Genomic DNA, 18,267 nt, shown 5'->3' with positions numbered 1-18,267 from the left:
AGTTCCTTCACAACTCAGCTCACTGCATGGGGCAAACTCCTCCAACAGGAACTGAACCTTGCTAATTTACCCATAGGTCAGTGCATGCAATCAGGGTGCATTATGAAGCTAATCCACCCTGGGAGATTCGAGACACTGTTCTAGTCAAAACCAACCACACTAAAGGGTTCTCAAATGGTGGAGGTTGTAGGCTGGAAACAGAGGTCTTTCACATTGATGTGGACAACAGACATCCTGTGTGGGACATGGCACAGACGGGGAGACAGCCACACACCTGGTTAGTCTCATCCCCAGGAACCAATAGGATCTATGAAGGGCTCCTCATGGCCACGCTGGACTCGCCAGGATCTGTCCACCACTGATGCCCCCACATCAGAACGCACTATAGTCCCGAGTGCACACTTGCGCTCCCTCCGCCGGACACAGCGTTCCCTTCTTCCGTCATCTGGCAGCCTCCTCCTGGTTGCTGCACAGACAGCTCAGATCTTCCGTGCTGCCCTCAAGGCAGAGCCGTCTTCTCATACATCACACGGCTGTTTGTTGGCCGTGGTCTGGAACCTGAGCTCACGGCGAGAGACTGAGTCCTCTCTGGCCTTCACTCAATTCCTGGGCATAGCACTGGCTCACAGTAGGCGCTCAAGCATCTGAGTGAACAGGCAGACAGTCGTCCCCACCTTGGGGACCAAGGGGAAAATAACCACAGAGAAGCTAAGGCCCCAGTTTGGTTGGTCAGCTGAAAACTGACTCCAAAGCTGTGGGCTGAGCCCAGTGGAGGAAAATCTACAGCGCAGTTGGTTTTTTTGCTTTAAGAGCTAGATTCCCCACCTCCCACCCCCACCCCCACTGCCCCAGACAAGAAACCCTTTGTAATGGCAACTCTGGTTCAGAGCAAGGCGGGCTGCACAATGGAACTCTCTTTTCAGCTCAGACCTTAGATGTCGAAAGCACAGACATTTTACTGTAGCTACAACAGAGCAAATTGGGTGAGGGGTACATGGGGCCCCTTCATACTATCTTTACATGTTCCCATTAATCTTAGTTCAAAATTTAAAAAAATGTCGGGGTGCCTGGGTGGCTCAGTCGGTAAAGCGTCCGCCTTCGGCTCAGGTCATGATCCCGGGGTCCTGGGATGGAGCCCTACGTCGGGCTCCCTGCTCAGCGGGGAGCCTGCTTCTCCCTCTCCTGCTGCTCTGCCTACTTGTTTGGTCAAATAAATAAAATCTTTAAAAAAATTTTTTTAAATGTTGTACTAGGAAGATCAATGTAACCCTTGGGGAGACATGTTTCCGTTCAATAGAATGAAGGCCTTTCTGACAAAGCAGTCTGAAAAATGGAATGGGGATGGTTCAAGATAGCCCTGTCTCTGGAGTCGGGCAGTCGACCCCAGCCACACCCGCAAGGCCGGGCCGCGTCATTCATCAGGGAGGGCCCATTTCTGGGGCCAGGATGCCTGGGTTCAATCCTCATAATAGTTCCTAGTTGTACGATCTTGGACAAGCTACTTTGCCTCTTTGCAAAAGTCTCTATTTCTGCATGAAAAAAATGCAGATATGATCACATAAGACTTCACTGGCAATTGTGAGTTATTTCTCTTTAAGAGCAGCCTGCACAGAATGGTCAGCAGCCCAAGGGGGTGCCAACCTGCAGGCAGTGGCCGATGGCTCCACTCTTGGCAGGTCACTTTTGGTCAGGCTGGCACTTAGTGTGCTGGGGACAGGTGGAGGATTCAGATTCCTGAGGCTGGCCTGTAGGCTTCTTGACCTGTACACCACCCTCTGCACCTGACAGCCCATAACCACCCATCACAGCCCTTTCCTGACTCCCACCAGACTTGGAGAACCCAAAAGGGGACATATATTTGAAAAAAAAAACCCTGAGGCTCTGGCCCTTGGTAAAGGCTTGTGGCTTGATTAATGGAGGTCTATTTAGTGTTCCGAGTGGACAGTCATTAAGGCCCAGTGATAAACATGGCCTCTGGAAAATACCTCTGTAGAAGGGGTGTGTAAGACGGACTGAGGGTCAGCTCCAGCTGGGTCTCACTCCACAGCACAGCCTGTCGAAGCCAAGAACCGCATCACTGCCCGCTGTGCAAAGGCCCAGCTTCTCTACAAAGCCAGCCTGTAAGGGCCCGTTATTACAGTGAAGGATCCATTTACAGACTGGCACAAATATCAAAATTAAGCAGCTTAGATGAGTACAGAGGCTAGAGAGCTTTTTTCCCCCCCAACAGAAATCACTGCAATAAATAATTTATTTTCCAAGCTTGCAGGGAAAATTACACTTCCCTCTCTGACTGGGATGTGGCAGAAAAATAGAAGTCTGAGATGCATTTTGCAGAGCCAGTTTATAGCTGCAATGGGTCCAGATGACACACACAAGTGGGCCTTGTAGCCCAGGGCTGGCTTTGTGTCTGCCAGAGCTCATCCCTGCCCCACAGCCGTGTAGGCGGGAAGCAGCAGGTGGCTAAGGAACCACCACAAAGACCTGACAAGATTTTAAAAACCCAGTAGGGTCTGCAGCACTGTTTGAAATGAAATGGTTTTTATTTTTCAGAAATGACAAGATGACCTCCAATAGGACCGTTAACAATCCACCCTGCAGCTTCTCATCATGGAGGGAGAAATAAGATCTATCATTGTGACACCAGCCTTCAGCCCTGTGTGAGCCGGCCTTCGGGAGAGGACGGGGAGAATGTCGATGAGCGTGGGGGGGTGGGGCGTGTAGCAGCAATGGAGAGACAGCCAACCGGGGCTGACAGATCCCCTGCCGCAGCCCACCAAGTCCCCAGAGCTTGGAGTTAAGTATTTAAAAAGGAATCAGGCCACTGCTTTGCTGTCAGGGAGGGTGCCACCAGCGTGTGCCGACGGCTCCTGAGGGCTGTCTAACGCTGCAGCAAGCTCATAAACGACAGTTTCTGCTACCTATTTCCTGCTCCCCTGTCTCCAAACCCACCTAAGGCTCACGCAGATTTCCCCAATGACTTAGAACGGCTTTGTGCTCACTTTAATTGTAGTTTGTGCTGTTCTGTGAAGTAATAATTCAAACAAAATAAGAAAGCGACATTGCAGAGCCTGAGGAGAAGCTGAGGACTCTGTCTCAAGTGCCCCCGCGCACCTACACAGAAACCAGCTGAGGTGGTACAGGTTGCATGACCCATGTTACCAATGAGGAAACCACAGGTCAGAGGCAACAAGCACCGGGCCCCAGCTGCCAGGTTTATTACCACTGCTCTAACTGACTCACTGCTCTAACTGCTCTCACGGAAATCTATGATCCTGTAAGAGTGCAAACAATATAAACAAGTTATCTATAAAAGTTTCCTCCAAAAGGCTTTTCCAATCCACTTTTTAGATTAATTGATCCCTCTGTCCTCCTTGAGGGGGGTTCACATTAGAAAGACAGGTGCCTTATCAGCCACCTAACCCTCGTCATGAAAGGGAAGTAGTGGTCTGCAGAGTACTGGGAACAGGAAGACCAGGAATTCCTTCCATGGGTCTCTCATCCCAGCCCTGCCTGCCCCATCCGTGTCACAGCTCATTCAGAGCAGGGAGCCAGGCCTCTGGAAAACGCACTGTCTGGCATTAAGGACCTTTTCGTTGTCTGTTTTAGAGAAATGTCACAACCTTGCCATGTGCCTGTGGTACGTGCCGGAGGTGACAGATCTTCAACTGACCTCCAAGCAAGAGGCTGGCTTTACTGTCAAGACATCAGGCCTCCTCCACCCACCCCTGCCGTTTGGGCTTCAGTCCCAGAAGGGCTCTGGCACACCTGGGGGCTCAAGGCAGCCTGGGGTTGGCTTCTGCTAGCTCCCCCTGTGAAGATTCCAAAATGATGAGACAGGCAGGAAGGCCCTTCCCACACACAGCAGCTCAGGGCTCTGGCAGGGATGGCATTTTGTGTCATCTGCTCCGGAGGGAAGGAGGGCTGCAGCACCAGACCTGACAGGGCAGAAGGACGGCTGTAGGACTTGTAGATACCCCAGTGAGAGAATACAGAGTAGTGGGGACACAAGAAATGCACACCATAAATTCAGATTATTAGACAGATAAAATCTAAAATGGTATCCTTAATTCTCTATCTGTCCAGTCACAACAGACCTATGATTACGTTCAGGATTCAAATCTCAGGCTCCACAGCCAGCCGTCAACCTGAAGCCCCGGTGCTTCACTGTGGAAGGGCTCTGCCCACGAGAACATGCTTCTCACCTTCTCACCCTGGCAAGTCCAGGAACCAATGGCGCAAAAACTACCAAAGAAAAATGAGAGAATCGGTTACTGGACTCAGCAGCACCAGCTGCACAAAGAGAAGCAGCCTCTGGCACCACTTTCAAGAAAAAACAAAAGTATAGCTTAAATATTCTAATTTCAAATCGTGAATGTTCTCCTTCCCTAAGGCGCTGGGAAGGGGTCAGGCCGGGGAGCGGCGCGCTCGGCAGAGGCCTCACTCCACCGCAGTCAGCTGCTCGATGGCACAGCGCACTCTCTTTGCCGCCTCTTCAAATTCTTTCTGCTTACTGTTGGTTTCCTTTGCCTGGAAATAAAGAACAGGCGCATGAGACTGAACGAGAGCTTCCCAATCACACCCTGTAGATCAGATCAACATGGAAAAAACAAGGCAACATCTACTGAGCACCTAAATGAATTGGGTGCTGTGCTGGGGTAGAGACCCCCAGCTATTTGGGGTGAATATCCCGACTCAACTCAAGGGCCTCCCACTTCAGGTACATCCTAATAATTATAAAAGAAGGCACTTCTGCAATGTCTGTGTGTCCCAAACACCACTTCACCTGCTTTACACACACAAGTGGCTTCATTGCTCGGCGTCCCTGGGAGGCAGGTGTCACCACTGTCTGCACTCTGCAGACAGAGGAAACCAAGGCCCAGAGTGGTGTCCAGGTGGCCCAGCTAGTCTTGTGGCACAGCCCTGCTCTCAACCACCACCCACACTGCTTCTGAAGCTCCCCCAGTTCAAGTCCAGAGCCCCCCTCTTGTCCACACAGAGACACTGCTGAGCCTCAGCTTTCTCCTGAAATAGAAGATTCTTTTGCTTCCCGGGGCTCCCTGAACCTACCTTCTGACCTGTTCATTCTGCCCAATGCTCTCTCCAGAAGGACACATGCCGGATCGCATTAGCAGATTCAAGAACCTCTCTCCCTACCCTCATGTGTGTTCTCCCTGATTTCTCTGACACATTAAAAAGCTAACAGACCTTGGGCGCCTGAGTGGCTCAGTCGGTTAAGCGACTGCCTTCGGCTCAGGTCATGATCCTGGAGTCCCGGGATCGAGTCCCGGGATCGAGTCCCACATCGGGCTCCCTGCTCAGCAGGGAGTCTGCTTCTCCCTCTGACCCTCCCCCCTCTCATGTGCTCTCTCTCTCAAATAAATAAATAAAATCTTTAAAAAAAAAAAAAGCTAACAGACCTTTATCAGGCTAAATTTGTTTTCTAATTAGAGGCTAACTTTAAAAAATTACTTCTCATTATGTATTTTTGTGTATCTTAATTTTGTCGCCATGTATAAGGCTTACTTAGAATTATTAATTAAAAGAAAAATTAATTAAAAAAATAAGAAATTGACATGAAAAAGAGAACATAGCACCTGACAGTTAAGGGTGTGCCCTGTAACGGACAACTCTGCAGCTCGAGAGCCTCGTCTTTACAGATACGGAAAGATGACCGCGCTTTTTTTCTTTTCTTTTTTTTTTTTTTAAGTAATCTGTACACTCGCCATGGGGCTTGAACTCACAACCGTGAGATCAAGAGTTGCATGCTCCACCGACTGAGCCAGCCAGGGGTCCTGACCATGGCCTTTTAAAATATATTTTTTATTTACTTTTTTCTTCTCTTTCAAAAAAGTCTAAAATTAAATAAGCCACAATGTACACAGGCTGTAATTTAACCACCACAACATGGAGGTCAACACCTCCAATTTATACATTTTTTTAAAAGATTTATCTATTTTAGAAAGAGAGAGTGCACACACGCATGCAGGAGGAGGGACAGAGGGAGAGGGAGAAAGAAAATCCCAAGCAGACTCTCAGCTGAGCACAGAGCCTAACTTGGGGCTCGATCCCACAACCCTGAGATCATGACCTGAGCCAAAAACAAGAGCCAGACGCTCAACTGACTGAGCCACCCAGGCGCCCCTATGCTTTCTTAATAAAGGTGGATTGAAGCAAAACTCAGAAACTCATGGGGCACCACCTGGGTGGCTCAGTCTGTTAAGCGTCTGACTCTTAATTTCAGCTCAGGACATCATCTCAGGGTCACGAGATTGAGCCCCTCATCCAGTTCTATGCTCAGCGAGGAGTCTGCTTGGGATTCTCCCTCTTCCTTTGCCCCTCCCATTCTCTCTCTAAAACAAATAAATAAATCTTTAAAAAAAAAAATCAGAAACTATTAAAAACATAAAACGCCTGTGTAGCTCAGTCGTTAAGCGTCTACCTTCGGCTCAGGTCATGATCCCAGGGTCCTGGGATCGAGCCCCGCATCGGGCTCCCTGCTCGGCGGGAAGCCTGCTTCTCCCTCTCCCACTCCCCCTGCTTGTGCTCCTGCTCCCGCTGTCTCTCTGGTGAATAAATAAATAAAATCTTAAAAAAATAAAATAAAAAACACCATAAAACGCACTGAGCACAAGTTTGCCATCTGGAGCTTAGGACCCTTCTTCCTTCCTCTTGTGCTTCATTTCAGCCTCATTGCTAGTGTCTACAAACTCAAGTCTGACAGAGGTTTCTCTGCCTGCTCCCATATTAAGTTCATCCCCTGAACTGATTTGTTTTCTAGCTGGTTCTAATTTACTTCGTTTTTCTCAAAAGGCAGATGTAGCCTGCAGCAGCAAGAAGAGCCACAGAGCGGGCAGCGCGCTCCCAGGTTAGTGTCCTAAAAGGCCGGCTGTCCAGCAGGGACACCCCAGGGCCCCAGGTGGGCTGCTCCATCAGTGATCCTGTCACATGGACTAGCAGCAGCACCTCCCACATAAGTCTGGGGCCTCAGAAATCCACAGCATCACAGCAAACACCTGTTCTTTGTCTCCAGTATCTGCAGACCCAACACAGTTATTTCATCTGGGTCTTTTTAACGAACGTCCAATAAATGATTACCTTAAACTACATGCTGCAATCACATAGCTGACTTAATAGTTTAAAATACCAGGCCCCAACCTTATTTACCCCTACAGAACAGACAAGGTTTGCGTGCCAGCCCACCCCCAGGAGTGAGATGCCCTAGACTGCCCATGGGGCTCCAGGGCGAAGCAGACAGACCTCTGGTTATGCCGGGTTCCCAGACATGACCAACCACTCACATGGGCAAGTGCATGGGGACACGAGGGGACCTGACTTACATACTAGTGATAAATTATTTGCAGCAAATCTCACAATCAGCTGGTACTCTAGAACAGCATGTCCAACAGAACCTTTTGCAATGACAGAACTATTCCATTATCTGCGGGGCGCAGCACAGCAGCAACCAGACATGCGCAGCCACTCGCTCTGTGACCGGAGCACGGAAATCTGCACTCTACAGAATCTTCGTCATAAAAGCCACTCGTGGCTGATGGCCACGGGGTGGGGAGAGCACAGCTCTACATCATCGTAACAGTATAGTTGAGAGCCGTGGGCTTACAAAAACTTCCCTGTTATTTAAGTTGTATAAACCAATTAAGGAAAGTAGGAACAGCTCACACTTTTTATTCTTTAAAATACAGAAATTTAAAAATTATCTGGAAGGAGACACACTAAACAGTCCATGGTGGTCACCCTTAGCATAGAAGTGGAGCTTTGGATTCTTCCTTCTGGAAGCTTATATTGTTTGTTTTGTAATTAAACAAAGTAATAGAAACAAAGGCATCGTTTTAAAGTATCCTGTATTCTGGGATGCCTGGGTGGCTCAGTTGGTTAAATGTCTACCCTCAGCTCAGGTCATGATCCTGGAGTCCTGGGATCGAGCCCCACATTCGGCTCCCTGCTTAGTGGGGAGTCTGCTTCTCCCTCTGCCCCTCCCCTGCTGGTGCTGGATTGCACGCTCTCTCTCTCTCTCAAATAAATAAGAATCTTTATTTATTTATTTTTAAAGATTTTAAAGATTATTTTAAAGATTTATTTATTTGAAAGAGAGAGAGAGCACAAGCAGGGGGAGCAGCAGGCAGAGGGAGAGGGAGAAGTAGGCTCACTGAGCAGGAAGCCTGCGGCGGGGCTCCATCCCAGGACCCTGGGATCATGACCTCAGCTGAAGGCAGACGCTTAACGACTGAGCCACCCAGGCGCCCCTAAATAAGAGTCTTTAAAAAAAAAAATAACAGGGGCGCCTGGGTGGCTCAGTCGGTTAAGCGACTGCCTTCGGCTCAGGTCATGATCCTGGAGTCCCGGGATCGAGTCCCGCATCGGGCTCCCTGCTCGGCGAGGAGCCTGCTTCTCCCTCTAACCCTCCCCCCTCTCATGTACTCTTTCTCTCTCTCTCATTCTCACTCTCTCAAAATAAATAAATAAATCTTTAAAAAAAAAAAAAAAAACATACCCTATATTCTGACTTGGGGAGAACAGAAACAGTTGTACAATGGAAGCAAAACATTTTCTTCTTCCTATCCCCCACTTTTCTCCCTTCTTGCCTGTTCACCTTGGTCTGGTGTGGCCCCACTGCTGTTCCCGAAGACAATGGTGACCTGGTGACCAAGCGTCTCCTGGTGGGCTTCCTGCTTCAGTGAATCACTTCTCCCCATAGGCCACGTGACTCTGCCTATCAGACCAAGGGGCCTTGGAGCACTGGGTCACTCACTGTCTTGGAGCTGTGCTGTCACAACCACGTTTCCTCTTTGTTACAACCACCTAACATCCTTTGTCTTTTTCAGCGCTCTACCGTTTGGTTTCAGCCTCTCCCTGAGCTACGCATCAATCTTCCTCCAGCTCGCTGGGGCACCGCTTTCTCACAATTGTCCCCTAAGTGAACAGGCTGGTCTCTCACCTAGAACGGGCTTGGTAAACTGTGGCCTGTGGGACATATGGCCTATTTTCATACATCGGGCTATGAATGGTTTTCACATTTTTAAACAGTTGTGAAAACAAAACAAAACAAAAAGAATAATATCTAACAGAGGGCACCTGGGTGGCTCAGTCGGTTGAGTGTCTGCCTTCGGCTCAGGTCATGATCCCAGGGTCCTGGGATCGAGTCCCGCATTGGGCCCCCTGCTCAGCAGGGAGTCTGCTTCTCCTTCTCCCTCTGCCCCTTCCCTGTGCTCACGCTCTCTCACTCTCTCAAATAAATAAAAAAAATCTTAAAAAAAAAAAAAAAACCTAACAGAAACCATGAAGCCCATGAAGGCTAAAATATTTACTATCTGTGGCACTTCACGGAGGGTGTGCTGACGCCTGACCTAGAAGGCTCTCCCTGGCCCACTTCCTGCTTCCAACACTGCGGTCCCCAAGGCCCCCACGGTGTAAACACTCTTCCACAACTTGCTATACTGACCGCCAATTTCTTCCCCTTTCCTAACAAAAAAAGTGGTCTTCAGCATTTATACTCTATTAGACATAACTATTTCATAATCATCTCAAAAGGAACATAAATTTTCAACCAGAAAAGGATCTCCGAAACCACGGGGATCTGCCCTCCATGGGCAACCAAGACTGGCCTAAACTCACAGAGCCCACGAATGGTGGGGACAGAACCAGGATGTCCACTCCCAGCCCAGTGCTTTGCTACAATGATATTAAACACCCAAACATTTATTCTCTGTAACATGGCCACACTTAGCAAATAAAAATAGAGGATGTCCAGCCAAATTTGAACTCCATAAAAACGAGTAACTTTTTTAGTATACATCCATACAAAACGTGAGCTATACTAATAAATTATTCCCCATGCACCTGAAATTCAGATTTAACTGGGAGCCCTGATTTTCTCTGCAGCCCAGGTTGCTTGGTACCCACCTCGTTGTGGACCCAGAGCCTCACCCCTCCTCTCTCCCGATAACCCAGGATGCCTGTCCACAAGTCAAAGTTCACCTGCAGAAATCCCAAGGTCCAGTTGGACTGTTCCTCTTTTTCCCGATACCCATAAATGCCCTTTCCCTGATATGTTACTATGTGCCCCCAAACGCTCTCTCCCCACCATGCTCACCCATGAATACACACTATGTAAATGGCCTCCCACAGAGACTGTCACTGAAGGCTGGGCACCAGCCTAACCATCACCGCTCCACCACCAGAGGTACCTCACACTAAACACATCCTCCAGGAGGAAACCCGTTTTTGTCTGACTTCACATTCCAGGACAGACGCTTTCCTGTCCTTTATACCCTCACATATCCATCTGAGGGGCTTAAAAATGCTTACTGAGGAAAACTAAGCCCCTCCAATACGAGGGGCGGGGAACTCAGTGCTACAGAAGCTCAACAGGGTTTGCCCTTGGTTCTTACTCCCGATAATACATACGATTTTGTTTTTGGCTCTTTCTTTGTCCAGTTTCAAAAATTCACTGAGGGTTAATTCTTCAAACTGCTTCTTTACAGAAAGGAAAGCACAACCAGATGAATGCTTTTTATGCTCCTCTCTAGAAAAATCAATACAGGAGCATGTCAACAGAGAAAATCAGGTAAAGGGAGAAAAACAACAGTTTGTCAGCAACACCCAGCACCCTGGCTCACAAACATGCCTCCCTCCGCCTCGTGAAGTACACAGAACCAGTGCTAGGTCCCAGGGCACACTCCCACACAGCCCATCTCTGCCCCCTGCCCTCTCACTGGACGTCTCCCCACCATGCTTGGGGCTGATGTATTTTATCTGGAGTCCTTGAGCAATTAGCAGGAAATGTGTCACGTGGTATATAAGTGCAGAGGTAGCACACTTCAAATCCCTCTAAAATCCTCAAGGAAGGAACTGTCTGAAGTAATCTCATTTCACTGGAATTGTTACAGAATCTGCTTGCTGGGTCCCAGTAAGGGCATCATTGGCCAGGCTTCTCCAGTGAACTCCCCAGCCTCATTCTCTGCATTGGGAATTATCCCTGCATATAGCAGACAGCAGTGTGAGCAGAACAGTACTGGAATGAACACACAGCCATACAGAGTCCAAAAGGACAGCCCATAGGAACTACTATCTGAAAATACTCTAGCACTTAGAAATTCACTCCCAAGAATACAACGGGTACTTTCCCAGTGATCGCCGGTATGAGCACCATGCCATCCTAGTCAAGAATGGGTCATAAGGGGGGGCGCCTGGGTGGCTCAGTCAGTGAAGCGGCTGCCTTCGGCTCAGGTCATGATCCCAGCGTCCTGGGATCAAACCCCACATCGGCCTCCCTGCTCAGCGGGGAGCCTGCTTCTCCCTCTGCCTGCCGGTCCCCCTGCTTGTGCTCTCTCTCTCTCTCTCTGTGTCAAATAAATAAAAAGTCTTAAAAAAAAAAAAAGAATGGGTCATAAGGGCGTCTGGGTGGCTTAGTCAGTTGAGTGTCCTGGGATCGAGCCCCATGCCAGGCTCCCTGCTCAGCGGGGAGCCTGCTTCTCCCTCTGCCTGCCGCTCTCCCTGCTTCTGTTCTCTCCTTCTCTCTCTGTCAAGTAAATAAATAAAATCCTAAAAAAGGGTCATAAGAGCAAACACGTTAGAGAAAACAACAACTCTCTTCTGGCCAAGAAGGGACAACTTGGGTGATTCTCTACAGGAAAATATTAACATATGGCAGCAATCGGGTCTGACGGGAAAAAAGATGAGAAAAGAAAGTGGTGTCACATACAAAAAGACAGCCATCAGGGTCTGGACATACACACGGAATTAAAAAAAAAAAACAACAAAAAACACAACCAAAAAGAAATCCAGATGCCTTAAAGAACAAAACCCGAAACAACACAAGTGTTCCATTTAAGAGAGCATTTTCTCTGCTGTGTTAGTGACAGCTCAATAAAGCTGTAGATTTGAAGACTCTAAAACAAGGAAAGCACCTGGACATCCCCAGGTCAGCACAGGATCTGCGCCTGGATTCGGCCAGACCTGAAGGGTGTCAAGGACAGTCCTACAAGAATGAGCCTTGTCTTCAGCATCCACTCTGGAGGACGTCTGGCCAAATCAGGTTTGAAAAGGTTGAAAGCACCACCAGGGCACCAACATAAAGAGATTCATCCATTTGCAATAACTGTTTGGGGCACAAAACGAACTCGGAAAGCCACGGCTCCCTCCCTAAGTGTCTTGGAAATTCAGATAGTTTTCGCAGGCCCAGCTCAAAACAGGAGCTGGGGATGGAGCCGGGGCAACCTGGAAACCCAGCGAAGTTGGCCTGGGGGACTTACATAGGGTCATCATCTGGCTCCCAGCCTTCCAGCTCCTTGAAGCAGAAGAAACACTGGGCCAAGTCGGGCTCGTTCTCAGTGGGACAGTGGATAAACCCGGCCTCGGCCATCTGCAAGGGAGAGCTGAGGCTCAGGCCCGGGAGGCGCTCCAGGGACCCAGGAGCCGGTAGCGGGAGGGGTAGCCCCGGCCGGGAACCCACAGACGGAGGGGTCGCCCGGGGCCCGGGAGCCCAGAGGGAGGGGCTTCACGGGGCTGCCATCCCACAGCTGGAGGGGTCGCCCGGGGCCGAAAGCCCACAGAGGGAGGGGTCGCCCCGGGGTCTGGAAGCCCACAGAGCGAGGGGTCGCTCAGGATTCGGGAACCCACAGAGGGAGGGGCTTCGCGGGGCCGAAAGCCCACAGCTGGAGAGGGTCACCCCGGGGCCGCGTCAGGGCGCTCTGCGGAAGGGCGGGCCTGGGGCCCAGGGAGGCCGTGCGGACTCACCCGCTCCGGGGTGCAGGCGCAGCCCTCCAAGAACGGCCAGTTCTTGAACGTAGAGATGCGGTGGTCCTTGAGGTAGAGCTGCCAGGCGGGGGGCAACGACGAAGCGCCCATCCCGCCGACACAGCCGCAGAGCGCCGACCTGATTCAAATCCGGCGGTTGGCTGCCGCCGCGGAGCATGTCGGGAACGCGCTGCCCCAGAGCGCGCCGCCCGCGGCTTTCTGGGAAGGCTGGGCGGCGCGGGGCGTGCTGGGAGTTGTAGTCCTCCCGCCGTGCGGCTCCGCTACTCGCGGTGCGCCCAGCGGCCCACGCCGCGCGCTGGCCCCTTCCCACACTTAGCGTTTCTCCCATTGCTTGCAAAGACTGGTGGGAAGAGGGATTGAGGATGCTCTGACGTCCCCGTGATGGGTTCAAGGAGTGGCCACTGTCGAACACGTATGTATTAAGTCCGTGCTCATTAAACACTCCCCTTTTCCGGGAAGATTTTGTAACATATTTAATTCATAGATCAGCTTTTGGCTCTATCAAATCTTACCGATAACAGCTTCTGCCCTTTTGATCCTTCTGCATTATTTGTACCAAGTTCCTACAGTCTGGAGTCAAATTTTTTTTTTAAATTTTTTTATTGTTATATTAATCACCATACATTACATCATTAGTTTTTGATGTAGTGTTCCATGATTCATTGTTTGTGCATAACACCCAGTGCTCCACGCAGAATGTGCCCTCTTTAATACCCATCACCAGGCTAATCCATCCCCCCACCCCCTCCCCTCTAGAACCCTCAGTTTGTTTTTCAGAGTCCATCGTCTCTCATGGTTCGTCTCCCCCTCCGACTTACTCCCCTTCATTCTTCTCCTCCTGCTATCTTCTTCTTCTTTTTTTCTTAACATATATTGCATTATTGGTTTCAGAGGTACAGATCTGTGATTCCACAGTCTTACACAATTCACAGCGCTCACCATAGCACATACCCTCCCCAGTGTCCATCACCCAGCCACCCCATCCCTCCCAACCCCACCACTCCAGCAACCCTCAGTTCGTTTCCTGAGATTAAGAATTCCTCATATCAGTGAGGTCATATGATACATGTCTTTCTCTGATTGACTTATTTCACTCAGCATAACACCTGGAGTCAAATTTTTAACATCTAAATGTAGTTGCTAAAAAAAACCCCGAGGCTTATATCAATGTTAGCCATTGTTAAGTTAATTTTGTTCATTTCTACCAGTTACAGTCTTTATGAATTGGGTAAGCTGTTAGCTCGCAATTATTTCCCAGCTTTTTTTTTTTTAAAGATTTATTTATTTATTTTGAGAGAGTGAGAATGAGAGAGACAGAGAGTACATGAGAGGGGGGAGGGTTAGAGGGAGAAGCAGGCTCCTCGCTGAGCAGGGAGCCCAATGCGGGACTCGATCCCGGGACTCCCGGATCATGACCTGAGCCTAAGGCAGTCACCTAACAGACTGAACCACCCAGGCGCCCTTTTTCCCAGCTTAATTGACAAGAAAATTGGGAGCAATTTTGTGAAACAGTGGGGAGGGAAAATGAGAGAGAGAAAAACATATAGGCAAACAAAGACCCACCCCAGAGGTGGGAGGGAGGCAGGCCTGTTGCATCTATGGGTTGCTAAATTCTCTGGGTCAAAGGTCTCCCTTTGACCTGAACAGGTGACCGCCCTGAGAGTTCTTGTCTTCTCACAACACTGGGCGACAGCAGATGTTTTGATCTTTGCCTCTGTGAGAATGCAGAACAGCACGTGCTTGTTTTAACTTGTATCTCTCAGATTAAAATACTGATCATCTCAACTCTGTTGCTTTTATCTTGCTTGTGAATTGCCCATTGGTGTCTTTACCCACTTGGCTGTTAGGATACTGACATTTTTCCTATTGCCTGGTGAGTTTTTATTCAGAAGGCAGTTAGCCTCATTTGTCACGTGCTCCCGGCCCTTGACCCCAGTTTGTTGTCTTTTGACTTTGTGGCATATTTTTTTCTTGCAGAAGTTTTTTTTTTTTTTTTTTTTTTTAAAGATTTGACAGAGAGAGACACAGCGAGAGAGGGAACACAAGTGGGGGAGTGGGAGAGGGAGAAGCAGGCTTCCCGTGGAGCAGGGACCCTGATGCGGGGCTCAATCCCAGGACCCTGAGATCATGACCCGAGCCGAAGGCAGACGCTTAACGACTGAGCCATGCAGGCGCCACAGAAGTTTTTAATTTTTATGCAGTTATATTTATCAGTCGTTCCCCCCCCCCCGACTTTTGGTGTTTTAAGTGTGTTTTTTTGTTTTGTTTTTTCTTAGTAATCACTACACCCAACGTGGGGCTCGAACTCACTACCCCCATATCAAGAACCACATGCTCTCTGGATTGAGTTAGCCAGGCACCCGACTTTTGTTTTCTATTTCTGGTTGGCTTCTTTTGTTTTGTTCCACTCTGAGATGACTTATAAAAGATATTCATTGAAGATTCCTTCTGGTTTTGGTGTTCACTGTTAAAATCTTGATCCTTTCAGAAGTATATCGATAGAAGGTACATGTGGAAAGGGTTCAGGTTTCTTTGCCAAGATCTGGCCAGTTGACCCCACACTGTTTGGTAAGCAGCTTTGAACAAAGGCAGGTTTTGAAACACCACTTTTATCACTTAGCAAACTCCCCTATGTGCTGGGACCCATCTCTGGGATCCAAACCAGCCTCAGTTCTGCCTGTGGGTCTGTCTGCCTATTCCTGCTCCAGCTGGATTCTTTTACAGGTGAATAAAAGGAGACCCAGAGGGGCGCCTGGGTGGCTCAGTTGTTAAGCGTCTGCCTTCGGCTCAGGTCATGATCCCAGGGTCCTGGAATCGAGCCCCGCATCGGGCTCCCTGCTTGGTGGGAAGCGGGCTTCTCCCTCTCCCACTCCCCCTGCTTGTGTTCCCTCTCTCACTGTGTCTCTGTCAAATAAATAAAAATCTTTAAAAAAACAAACAAACAAACAAACAAAAACAAAAGGAGGCCCAGGATCGCTGGTGGAAGTCCCGAAAGGACAGGGAGTGAAACCAACTCCAGGAACAGAGCCCTGAGCAGCTCCCAGGTGCTAGGCAACCAAAGAGGGCCGAGATAGGTCCCCACCTGTTCCACCAAGTCAGAAAGGATAATTCTAGAGGGCTTCGATGCCACACAAAAGCTTCAGGAAATCTTGAAAGACAACTAAAGGACAGAGAAGGACATTAACTCTAAGTTCCTGAGGGCATCACTGACCGCCCAGACCTGGGTGTCCAGGAGGGCAGGGGCGGGGTGGGGGCAATGACAAACGTAGGAGAGAACAGGGAAGGACAGGGAGGATGGGTGGGGCTGACCCCAGGGCAAACGCCCCCCTTCCCTCCTCCAAGTGGTGTCCCAGCAACAGGCAAATCCTGCAGCCTACGGGGAAATCTGTGTGTCTTCCATCTGCATCAGGAACAGGGTGTTCTGAGGTCACTTCCCGAGTTGCAGGGGTGGCTGAGTGGCGCCTCTCACATCCGCAGGCCAGAAATAAGAGGACTTCTCAGTGCTCTGGCCCCGCGCGGACTGCTGGTTTCTATTCTTTTAATGTCACAACATTTTGGAAACAACTTTTTTAATTAAGTAGGCTCCACGCCCAACATGGAGCTTAAACTCAGGACCTTGAGATTAAGAATCCCATGCTCTGGGGTGCCTGGGTGGCTCAGTCGTTAAGCGTCTGCCTTCGGCTCGGGTCATGATCCCAGGGTCCTGGGATTGAGCCCCGCATCGGGCTCCCCACTCTGCGGGAAGCCTGCTTCTCCCTCTCCCACTCCCCCTGCTTGTGTTCCCTCTCTCGCTGTGTCTCTCACTGTTGGATAAATAAAATCTTAAAAAAAAAAAAAAAGAATCCCATGCTCTACCACACTCTACTGACTGAGCCAGTCAAGTGCCTCTGGAAACTTTTTATTGTATCATTTTATTATTTTTTTAAGGATTTTATTTTTAAGTAATCTTTACACCTGACCAGAGGCTTGAATTTACAACCCTGAGGTTAAGAGTTGCATGCTTTAGGGGCGCGTGGGTGGCTCAGTCGTTAAGTGTCTGCCTTCGGCTCAGGTCATGGTCCCAGGGTCCTGGGATCGAGCCCCGCATCGGGCTCCCTGCTCAGCGGGAAGCCTGCTTCTCCCTCTCTCACTCCCCCTGCTTGTGTTCCCCCTCTTGCTGTGTCTCCCCCTGTCAAGTAAATAAATAAAATCTTTTTAAAAAATTTTAAAAAAAGAGTTGCATGCTCTACTGACTAAGCCAGCCAGGTGCCCCTTTATTGTATCATTCTAAATTATAGAAAGTTTGCAAGAATAGTACAAGGAATACTCATGTATACTCTATCCAGATTTTCTGTTTACATGATGCCTATACACTCACATATATGTATATATAGAGAGAATATATATAGTATGTGTATATATGTATATTTTTTACCTGAGCAATTTAAGAGTAAGGTGAAAGCATTATCCCTCTTTACCCCTAAATACTTCATCTTTCATATAACCACAGCACAATTGCTAAAATCAGGAAATTTAACATTAATACAGTTATCTATATAATGAGCTTATACAACTCAACACCAAAGAGAAACAATTGTTCGACTAAAAACCGGGCAGTGGACCTGAATAGACGTTTTTCCAAAGAAGACACACAGATGGCCAACAGACACATGAAAAGATGCTGAACATCACTCATCATTAGAGAAATACAAATTAAAGCCACAATGAGATATCACCTCACACCTGTCAGAATGGCTAAAATAAAAAAGCACAGAATATCGCCAGTGTTGGAGCCAGTGTTCAGCCTGCGGAGAAACAGGATCGCTTGTGCACTGTTGGTAGGAATGCAGACTGGTGCAGCCACTGTGGAAAACAGTATGGAGTGTCCTCAAAAAATTAAAATAGAAATACATATTATCTAGCAATTCCACTATTGGGTATTTATCCAAAGAAAATGAAAACAATCATTCGAAAAGATGCATGCACCCCGATGTTTATTGCAGCATGATTTACAACAGCCAAGATATGGAAGCAGCTCAAGTGTCCACTGACTGATGAAGGGATAAAGCAGATGTGATATAGGGCACGTGGGTGGCTCAGTTGGTTGGGCGACTGCCTTTGGCTCAGGTCATGATCCTGGAGTCCCGGGATCGAGTCCCACATCGGGCTCCTTGCTCAGCAGGGAGTCTGCTTCTTCCTCTGACCCTCTTCCCTCTCATGATCTCTATCTCTCATTCTCTCTCTCAAATAAATAAAATCTCAAAAAAAATTAAAAAAAAGAAGATGTGATATATACACACAATGAAATATTACTCAGCCATAGAAGGGATGAGATCTTGCTATTTGTGACAACGTGGATGGACGGAGAGGGTATTATGCTAAGTAAAATAAGTCCAACAGAGGGCGACAAAAGCGTAAGATTCCACTCATATGTGGAGTTTAAGAAACAAAACAAATGAGGGGTAAAAAGAGATGAACGAAAAAGCCAGACTCTTAAATACAGAACACAAA

General features: G+C 48.7%; 1 protein-coding gene across 1 annotated transcript; it reads right to left on the bottom strand.

Moving 5' to 3' along the window:
* Positions 1-4,343: 4,343 nt before the first annotated feature.
* On the bottom strand, positions 4,344-12,941 carry BIRC5 (baculoviral IAP repeat containing 5). Its single transcript, XM_027568582.1, has 4 exons — positions 12,757-12,941; positions 12,273-12,382; positions 10,426-10,543; positions 4,344-4,530 (listed from the first exon to the last, which is right to left on the bottom strand). Exons 1-4 carry the CDS (start codon positions 12,865-12,867, stop codon positions 4,441-4,443), a joined length of 429 nt encoding a protein of 142 aa, XP_027424383.1. The 5' UTR covers positions 12,868-12,941; the 3' UTR covers positions 4,344-4,440.
* Between the last annotated feature and the right edge of the window lie 5,326 nt (positions 12,942-18,267).

The sequence above is a fragment of the Zalophus californianus genome, chromosome 16, assembly GCF_009762305.2.
Source record: "Zalophus californianus isolate mZalCal1 chromosome 16, mZalCal1.pri.v2, whole genome shotgun sequence".
Taxonomy (NCBI): domain Eukaryota; kingdom Metazoa; phylum Chordata; class Mammalia; order Carnivora; family Otariidae; genus Zalophus; species Zalophus californianus.
Note: the sequence above shows the minus strand (reverse complement) of the source record. Positions and strands in the feature narration are given on the sequence as shown.

Coding starts and splice junctions, on each gene's coding strand:
- BIRC5 (XM_027568582.1), bottom strand. CDS start 12,867: ATGGGCGCTTCGTCGTTGCCCCCCGCCTGGCAGCTCTACCTCAAGGAC. Junction 10,544..12,272: donor GAGCCAGATGATGACCCTAT/GTAAGTCCCCCA, acceptor TGATTTTTCTAG/AGAGGAGCATAAAAAGCATT. Junction 4,531..10,425: donor AAAGAGCCAAAAACAAAATC/GTATGTATTATC, acceptor CTTTATTTCCAG/GCAAAGGAAACCAACAGTAA.